At 42.6% G+C, this 9,819-nt stretch overlaps 1 protein-coding gene across 2 annotated transcripts in view; it reads right to left on the reverse strand.

The window, feature by feature from the left end:
• Window positions 1–9,460, reverse strand: part of RHOJ (ras homolog family member J) — a 51,701-nt gene extending 42,241 nt beyond the window's left edge. The window contains exons 1-2 of one of the 2 annotated variants that reach the window (XM_019615948.2): window positions 9,066–9,460; window positions 8,698–8,913 (exon numbers count right to left, since the gene is read on the reverse strand). In XM_019615948.2, the coding sequence (XP_019471493.1) occupies window positions 8,698–8,875 (178 nt within the window). In that variant the 5' untranslated portion in view covers window positions 8,876–8,913; window positions 9,066–9,460. Of the gene's footprint in view, window positions 1–8,697 lie in introns of both variants that reach the window. The other variant, XM_010712031.3, reaches the window with a different exon arrangement.
• Between the last annotated feature and the right edge of the window lie 359 nt (window positions 9,461–9,819).

The following is a 9,819-nucleotide window of genomic DNA, read 5'->3' on the forward strand; positions in this document are numbered from 1 at the left end:
TAGTGCTTCTCCTGTCAGTGAATGAGTTTTCCAGGCTTCTCTTCCCTTGAGACGGGTCAGCACTTTAAATATTTATGGAGTCATTGCTGTGCCACTAACTGAGGTAGAAAGGTAACCCTGGGGCAATCACATTGCTGATTTTTTGGTGCACTGGACTCACAGTAAGTTTGAGAAATTGTGCCAACTGTAACGTGGCCCCTCGTGGTCCTCGTGTCTTCTTTCCTGGGATAAGCACTTCGTGGCTGTAGGGAGAGCTGAAGGCACCATTTGGTGCCACATCTGCCGCAGAGTGCAGATGGCCCTGTCTCAACCAGTACCTCCCAAGCCATCTTGCCTACTCATATGATGACTCTCTTTGCCCTCGGTGAAATCTGTTTAAGAGGAGGTTATTGCTCGTGGTCGCAAACTTATGAGTGTGCATTCTACAGAGCAAGTATTCAGGAAAAGCCATCACTGCATAATGAGTTCTGCATCCTTCTCAGCCAAATATGATAGCAACCACAGAGCTGGACAGTATTATCAGATCCTCCTTCATGCTATGCTCACCTGGCTGTGTCTCTGAGACTGTAGAGACATGATGGATAGTGCATGGGATTGCAATGAAGTGCAATGATTCACTCAGTTCTGAGAGAGGTTTCCAGTCCACCTGGGTACATGGGAAAGTCACTGGCTGATTAATAGTACTTGAGCATTTTAGCATATGTAGAATTTGCACATAAAGCTGTATTCAGCCAAAGCTGCTGGTAGCATGGCTTGTCTTGGGTGAAAGGCCTCTGAGTGTGAATAACAAATAACTCTTTGCATTAAATAGGGTAAATTCACTTTAAAAAAAAAAAAAATTAATTATTAGAAATTATTTTAAAACCTATTTTTCCAGAACTTATTTTGGGAAAAAGAAGTGAATGGCCCTTAAAAGATACACTCTGGAGCTCATCCTCATCTCAGTGGTTCTTTGACAAATTGTGAGGACACAATTTATAAATCTTTAATTCCTCAGTATCTTATTCAATAACTGGAAGACCCGTATGTTGGGATACAAGAATATGATGTCTGTCCAGAGGCTGGTGAGTTATCACTCTAGCAAGCAGACTAGAAATAAAATAACTTGGATTTTTTCATTGAAAAGATAAATAATAATTTGACAGGAGATGTCATTATTGTTTAATGGCTTTGTCTGAACAGAACAATTGAAGGAAATATGTTTGCTCTTCCTCATCCCTTGCCATTTCCATGATGTCATTGGGCTTGGCCCTAGCAACTGGAAAGTTAGACCAGAGGAAAGGCACTACCTGCAGAGCAAAATGTACACAACAATGTATGGTAGCAATGACGAGCATTGCTGGCACTGAGATCTGTCTCATGGTTTATGAAGAGAAGAGAAAATAAGATGGAAACTAAAGGCATTTTGACTTGGCTTATCAGTAGGTGAACCATTTTAACTCTGACTCATTTACTAAAACACTGCTATGTCCTGCAGAAATGAAGAGGTTTGTACTTGTCTAGGAATTTTGATTGTGTAGACATTCTTACTATGTTTTTGGTGTTTTTTTTTCCCCTTCATGTGGAGTATCTGCTGTTGAAAAGCATGTGCTTGGCTGTCCATGGGTGCCTGGTATGACACCACCTTTATGTGGTTTTGACCCCTGGGGAACATAGTTGACCACATGTACTGAATAAACTATTGCTTTCAACACAGTGACAGCAATGTTTAGTTCAAGCTGTAGAGATCTCCTTCAAGAGCCAGAGGTCACTTTCAGTTTTGTTTTCCTCAGCCAATGTCACCTCCTGCAATATTACACCCATAGGAAGACTGTCTTGGAGAAGAGGGTCACTTTTTCATCACTTCTACTGTTAACCCTTTTTCTGCCCCAGCTACCTCAGAACACATTTTGGTCTCATCCTGACTACTAAGAGAGGCTCTCTTGTCAGCTCACTTTTATTACTGCTTGCAGAAGTCTTATTTTTCAATTATGGTAGCACTCGGTCTCCTCACATCAGGTTCAACCTCCCGTTTTGCAAATCTTATTCAAATTTTCCTCCAATAACTTTTATATGTTGATAAATTCCTGGGATAATCACACTCCATACATTTTTATTTTTATTTTTAATGTCATTTGACTTTCTCATCTTTCAAATGCATTTCCAGTTCTGGTTGCCCCCTAGAAATGCATTCATTCTACACCTGGACCATCAGAACACACTCAAAGGGTTTAACTTACCACCTGGCGTTCTTTGTGTTTCCTATTGCCCTTGAAACACCACAGATCTAATCTGAAATATTAGCTGAATGGGGAAGATAAAATTTGAGCTGTATTTCCATTGTAGTTTGCTTATTCTCTATGTCTAGCTTTCAGGCTATAAACATTGTGCATGATGCAGCGTTGTCCCCTGCTGTGCTTGACCCATGAGGATATGCATTGACTGCTCATAAAAGGTGAGGAAGTGAGCTCTTTGCATGGGGCTGTAGCAGCCTCTGGGCTTTGAGTTCAGTCCTGGGTGATAAACACAATGCACGCTGGTATGGGAGGAATTGGCATACAGCTTTTTGATGTCTCTTTGCAGCATAAGGCTTTTGCAAGCATGAAATCAAAATGATAATAGCAACAGTACAAGGGGAAGTCAAATGACAGCCAGAGGGAAAGGTAAAAAGCAACTCAGCTGCTGCGTGCTCCTTCTGAGCTGTGTTTCAGTAGTGTTTGGGGACAATGGGAACTTTGTCACTGCTGCAGAAACAATCTACCCTAAGTAAGTAGGACCATGAAGCATGCACACACCTCTGTCAGTGAGCTTCAAGTGGACTGTGCAAGCACAGGACAATACAGGGATGTGTGTGAGGAAGAGGGATATGAGCGTTAGTAATCTAGGCTCTTCTCATCCTTCAGAAGGAAAAGGTCTTGAGATGGGTTGGTGGTTGGACTAGATGATCTTAAAGATCTTTTTCAACCTTAATGATTTTATGATTTCCAACCTCAGTGACTCTATGATTCTATGCCTGAGTGTGTATATGGTGCCTGCTTCTTTTGAGTGCGGGATGACCATGATGATTCAGGTAAAAAGCTCCTCTTTGGTATACAAAGACTATCTAGACTTCCTAGCTGTGAAAAAACCTGATGATTAGTGAACCTCCTCTAGCTTGTGTGGTACAGGACATGGAATTAAACCTTCCTTGGAAAGGTTAAGAATTAGTGGTTCTGTAAAACTTATCTTTCCAAAACGGCAGCCACAAAAATCTTTGAATTGCACTGGTGGCTTTCTGTTGAGTTGAACCTTGAATGTGTTATTGAGACCTTTGGTTTATTCTGGATAACAGAGAAGATTGACAGAAAAATCCTTTTGGCTGCTGTGAGGCAAAATGAACAAATCTGTTCTGTGGCTGAGAGTCTAGAGACCTAAATCTTAAAAGAGTCAGCGCTTTCCTGTTTCAAGGTTAATGTTCAAATCTGTTTGATCAAAACTGGATGAACATTAAAAGGAAAAAAACACTGCAAACATCCCTGGAAATAAACATCACAGCTCTCCCTCAGTGCTATTTATAGCTCCTTCAGTTTAATGACCCCAAGCAACACATGAAACATCTAATGTGCTACCAAAACTGTTTATAGGAGACAACCATCTCAAGAACATGGTAGTGTGAAGACTCCCACAGCAGCACTGTGCAGAAATTGCAAAGCTCCTAGGATAGCCTCTTCCTGTCTTAATTATCCTGTCTAATAAAGTTTTGACAGAGGAAAATAGAAGTAGTATGATATTTAGGTCATTGCTGACACAGCACGCCAAACAAACTGGTTGAAATCAGTGTGCCCAGGCAAAGGATCAGTAATCACTTAAAAATGACAGGCATGTCAAGTGTGGACAGATGAGCTGTTGTTCCTGCAGCTGGAGGAGTTTCATAGAGACACAGAACCATCAAGATTGGAAAAGAATACTAAGATGGTCTAGTCCAATGCAACCCATCCCCACCATGTCCCTCAGTGCCACATCTCCATGGCTCTTGAGCACCTCCAGGGATCATGACTCCACCACCACTCTGAGAAGCCTTTGAGAGTTCCTCATCACTCCTTCTGGGAATAAGTTTATCTTAATATCTGACCTGGGGTATTCAGTCTCTATGTGATTTCTATCCAGTTTCAGTGGGTGGTTCCTCTCCCATGGAGGTGAAGCTGCTCAGTGAGCACTCCAACCCACTTCACTGCTCAATCAAACACATTGGCTTGAATCATCACTAAAGAACAAAGCATCTATCTCCTAATGGTAATTAATAATTGTTTTCTTCTATATTGCTTTTAATTTACAGAGCTTCTGTCATGGTCGAACTATTCTGTATGTTATTCATTAGCTGATCATATGTCACTGCTAATTTTTTTCAAATGGATTCACTATTTATAAATGTTCACCAGTTTGTGCCGACACATGAGAAGAAGGAGGGACATCTTTATGCCATATACATTAAGTCTTCAGTCTAGATGTTTGCAGTTCTCCCTTGGACAGGCTGACCTCTCTCTTGTTTACCAAGGATATACCATCAGTTACTAAAGCTATTTGTATGGCATCCACTTGTGTACAGTCCCTAAACCAAATGGTTTGAGACTCACTACCTCTTCTCCTTAGACAACCATCTAATGAGTCCATTCACTTTTGGCTGTGCAGTGGGTTGAGTTAGTCATACGAATAGGTACTGCTCCCTAGTTGATGGAGAGTTTTCATGTAGGAAAAAAATAAATGAACTTTTGAGTACAAATAAAATAAATTTAATGCTAAAAATTACTGGCTTTTTTAGAGTTCAAAAATGTCAAACAAGATGTTCAGTGGCTGCCTGGCTTAAAAAAACAAGATACATCTCCCTTCTGCCTTTCACAGAGCAGTCCCATTACTTTTGGTACTATTTAAGCAGCTTGGCTAGTAGTTGAATTTTTCTTTTTGTTGGTACAACCTCAGCCCTAATTAAACATTTATAACTTCTCATAGTTAGACACAATACAAGTCACCCTGGCTGAGACCTTTGCTCACAGAAAATCAACGTTTGATGTTGGAAAGACAGAATGGAAGCACCATATTAAAGCATGTCCTCACTATCCAAACAGACCCTATTGTTACAGATGTGGCCAGTAATATCCTGTTTGTCACTGGGATTACACTTTGGTTCTCCTGCCCTAGAAATAACCACTTTGTGGCAAAACCCTTTCAGAGTGGAACTTGGGTTTTCACCAAAGGTAAGGAAACCTCAGTGTTCTGGCATCCAGCTAAACTTCTTCAGAATGTCTTGAGAAGTAAACAGACTCGTAAACTTCCCTACGTTCAACAGAAGAGCCCAGTTTTGTATCCAAATAACAATTTTGCCTTCCCCATCTGTCTGGCATTACCTCAGACTCTGCTCTGTATCCATCTCATCCAAGCCCTGGCAACAGGCCTCGAACAAATTCACTTTGTGGACTGTGGGTGAAATCTGTGGCCGAATATTATTAGTGTGGAGCTAATAACTGGTTTGGACTTCTGTACAGAGCAGCTGCACGCACAGCAAAACACCAGCAGGCTCTCATCCCAGGCATTGCCATGTTCAAGCCGTGTGCATCCTCAAGGACACCCTCTTGTTACACTTACCTGCACCATAAAAACCTACCCCAAGCCTACAGCTATAAGGATGCAGTGGAACTTGGCAAATAGATGCAGTGGTGCTGAGGGGCCATGAACAGTTAACGCCTTGGCCACGACCACGGTGCATCTGGAGCTTTTCCCAATTCTGGGCTGGATAGCATCGCTGTCTCCCCCCAGCTGCCAGAGTTGCGGCAGTGAGAAACTGCTCTGAGATCACAATTGGAATCCTCAATTTTTAATGCTTCCCCCCACCGCTATTTTTTTCCATTAGAAAGAAGGAAATTGGTAAATGCCCTGGGACTCACAACCAAGCTGCGACCTGGAGAAGCAAATGGAAGCACTTGCTGCTGGTAGAAATGGGCTGGGTGAAAAAACTTCATTGGGAAGCACAGCTCTGCAGAAACCTGCACCAGTTAATTGCTTTTGAGCAGTTTCAGCACAGACAATCTGAAACAAATAGTTTCAGCTGTAACAAATGGTTTCAGCTCATTTGGGGAAGGTAAAATGGTTGGGTTTTGATAGGGGCAGATAAAGTAGTGTGGTAGGGTAAATTTAAAGGGGATTTTCCAGCATCTCAGCTATTCTCCAGGATAAGTCAATGTCCAAAACCTTTCTGTGTACCATGGTGATACCACTACATCCCTATTAACTCTGTGCCACCTCTCCTTGTGACCATGGGCTGCCAAGTGCTTTGCAGTAGAAAGGTCCATAGCCACAAAGGATTCCAACAACTGTGAGCTCAGGTAATTTTGCCCCAGGTGAGTACTTCCCTCTCTCAATGCCTACAGTATATTAAAGTATTTTAATAGGTTATACTATTTTTTTATGCCACATAATGTCTTTTACACAATCATTAAGGTTAGAAAGATAGTTAAGATCATCTAGTCCAACTATCAACCCATGTCTGCAACTGCATGTTATATTAGTGGATTTGTGTGTGTGTTTTTAAAGGCACTCTGCTCTGGAAGTCATTTCCACTGCTCAGTTTTTTGTATTGCTTTGTAGTGAAATGGGATTTCTCAAAAAATGTAAAATTCCATTTTTGATCCCTGCACATTTTGGCCACTGTCTCTGGGCAGGATTTGTCTCAGAATAGTATGTTAATATGCAGAGCTATTTTTTCTCTTATCTTTCTGAACTTTGCTATCAAGAACTTTTTTAGCTTTTGTTTATGTGCTATCACAGTTTAAAAGGCAAATAAGAGCAGCTGGAGATCTTTTAGAGGTCTAAATCTTCAAAGCCTGAAACTGTAGCCGAACTCTACCCTAAGGAAAGTGACACTCTCCATCTGCTTGTCTTTCTCTCAGCAACTTCTGAACCCATTGGCAATTTCTACCGTTTCTGACAGACAGAAGACAAAATCAAGTTACCGTCTGGCAGGTTACCGGTTAGGGACATACCTGGTGCCCCCACCCAGGCTGGCCTCAGCACCTGGATGTGCACACAACCCCCATGCTCATACCAAAGCCATCCAACCTACAGGTCAATGGCCGGGGCCAGCTACCATATGGGTTTCTCCACATGCAGAGGAATTTACAGGTTTTAGCAGACTGCAGAAGGTGCTGGGAGTGATGTGCTGCTGTATGGCAAAGCCTTAAGGGACAAACAGATCTCCGTTTATCATGGGAAAGTATGTGGTGATATCACATTATGGGACATAAATCTGTGCAGTCTTGCCTACGGCTTTTCCTTGTGGAAGTGCTCGTTTGCACCATGAAGTGTTCTTCCCTATACCACCTCTGGGTAAAGACTTTTTCTAGAATGGTTCTTTGATCTGTCTGGAGGGAATAATAGAGAAAGGAGGGCATTGCTTGCATTAGAAGTGACACTGCCCACTCTTGTGGAGAAAAAGATCTTCACATTTCCACGGATCAGATTCTGCAATTACACAGCTTTCTTGTTTGGCCAGTTCATCTGCTAAACCTGACACAGAGCCAGAATGAAAACAGAGATTTTCCCATTACAGAACACCAAATCTATGATAAGCCACGCCATGAAAATTCAGTTTTTAAGGAGGTGGAGAGAGAATGAAGGAAACTCCAGCTGCTGCTGCACAAAAAGCCCTGAGTTTCGCAGCGTTAAAATCTGTTCTTGGAGAGGATCTTAAAAACAACTATAAGCCAAAGGAGCAGGGAGATTAGACGAACAGCAAGATCTGGGATAGAGAAACTTAAGCAGTAGTTTGAGCAACAGTTTTAGGCTGTCACACCATCTGGGTGGTAACTTTGGACACAGCTGGGTAATGTAATTGCTCAGGATAGAGGCCTGTGAATTTGGTACTTCATCTGGGGGTCTGTTTTGCACAGTGATGCAGTGAACGTCATCTACGATCTTTGTTAGATTTGTATTTTTTTTTTTTCCTTAAATGAAAAATTCCTTCTCTATAAAGCTCTCAAACCAATCACCCCTTCTGCTTCCCCCACCTCCAAGTTATAGCATTAAATTCTATTTATAGATGGAACAACAAATGTCTCTGAAAGGAGATTTACATTTTGACAGCACTCAGAGATGCACTGCTTTTCTTAGAGATTACTCCCTAAATAGGATATAAATATTATAACTTCTACAGCTTTTGCCATGAAGCAATAACAGTGTATGTAGCACTTCGGGGCAAGGTTTAGTGGGTGATATTGGTGGTAGGTGCACGGTTGGACTAGATGAGCTTAGAGATCTTTTCCAACCTTAATGATTCTATGATTTTAATGTACATGCACATAAATATAATTGTCACTATTTGCAGCCTTCAAAGTTCAGAACTTCAGGATTTTTGTAAAAACAAAAACACTGCAAAAACAAAACAAGCAAACCAAGCATCTGAGTATAACCCGACAGAGGCTGAATTCTGTTTGCTGTCCTGAAAATCCAGTGTGTCCCTGGATTGCTTATGTATTAAAAAGCAGAAGCAAGCAAGTTCTCTGCATAAATCCTGCATTGCCCCAATTGTATGAACTGCCATCTAAGCCCTCTGGCCACCATCCAGGTCTGAATCACACTCCTGCACAAGCAGTAACCCATGCATTGCCTTCAAACCATCCTCTCTCATCCTTGATCCTCCTTCACCTCCCACCTGGCTCTCGATTAAATATTTTTAAAGCCCTTCCTTACCTGCATAGTGGTCAAACACAGTGGGCACGTACTCCTCAGGGAAGGCATCGTTGGCGTAGCTCATCAGCAAACAGGTTTTCCCAACGGCCCCGTCCCCAACTACCACGCATTTTAACATCTTCTTGGTGCTGTTGCTGCTCCCATCAGTGCAGTTGTCACCTTCTGCCTTGCAGCTCATCCTTGCGTCTGCTGCCGTTGCTCCTGCTGCTCCCGGGGCTTCCAAGTGCACATGAAGGAGAAATGAAGTGCGATTGTATGGACTTTTCCTGAGTTTGGAGTAGTTGGGGAAGGGGAGGGGGGGGGGAAATCTCAAACTCAGGAAATCATACTAATGTTTCCAGGCTGTCACAGCTGCTTCTAACAATTACCAGAGCAGTCCAGAGAATCATTGAGGTGAATAGATTAAATTCACAGAGAGGAGTATCGTGAAAAAGCGATCTGTCCTTTCTTGTCCGTCCGAGTCAGGAAATCCTCATCCTGCCCCACAGTTCTCTGTATTTATTGCAACTTAAAAAATATCAGCAGCCTGCGGCTTGGATTCGTGTCTGCCTTCCTCCCGCCTGGCCGCAGGAATCGGGGATTCCTGTTAAATCCACTCCATTTTCCATCTCATTTCTAACATGGAGGAGAGCCTGGAGGTTTTTAATGGAGTTTTTCCTTTCTTTCTCCAGCTTGCTGTGTGTCAGGAAATCATGGGTTTCCTGCTGAATTCCATATTAGGATCAGTGGGCTTGTGAAGGGCTGCAAACAATGGGAGCTCTGTGTGTATTTGTACTTTGGAGGAACTCTGCCAGGACGTGGAGAAAGAATAACACTAGAGGTCTCTCTGCAGACCAAAGTTTTTAGGCTTCCTGCTTCATCCTGTGCCCGGGCTGCTCTCAGGGCTGCCGGCACTGATTTGGACAGGGAGGATTTCAGAGAGGCAATGGGACTGTGGTGGGTATGGTGGTGCTGGGAGCCCTGTGCTACCCCAGTGGTGTCCTGGGCATGATCCCCACTGATCCCATATCGGTGTTTTCTTACATGTGGGAGACAGGAGGGGATGTGGGAAGGAAGGCAGGAGGTACAACAAGTACGAAGAGTTTATTGTGAATTTACTCTGTGTCTATAACTCTTTAAAAA

This window comes from Meleagris gallopavo, chromosome 5 (genome assembly GCF_000146605.3).
Source record: "Meleagris gallopavo isolate NT-WF06-2002-E0010 breed Aviagen turkey brand Nicholas breeding stock chromosome 5, Turkey_5.1, whole genome shotgun sequence".
Lineage (NCBI taxonomy): Eukaryota > Metazoa > Chordata > Aves > Galliformes > Phasianidae > Meleagris > Meleagris gallopavo.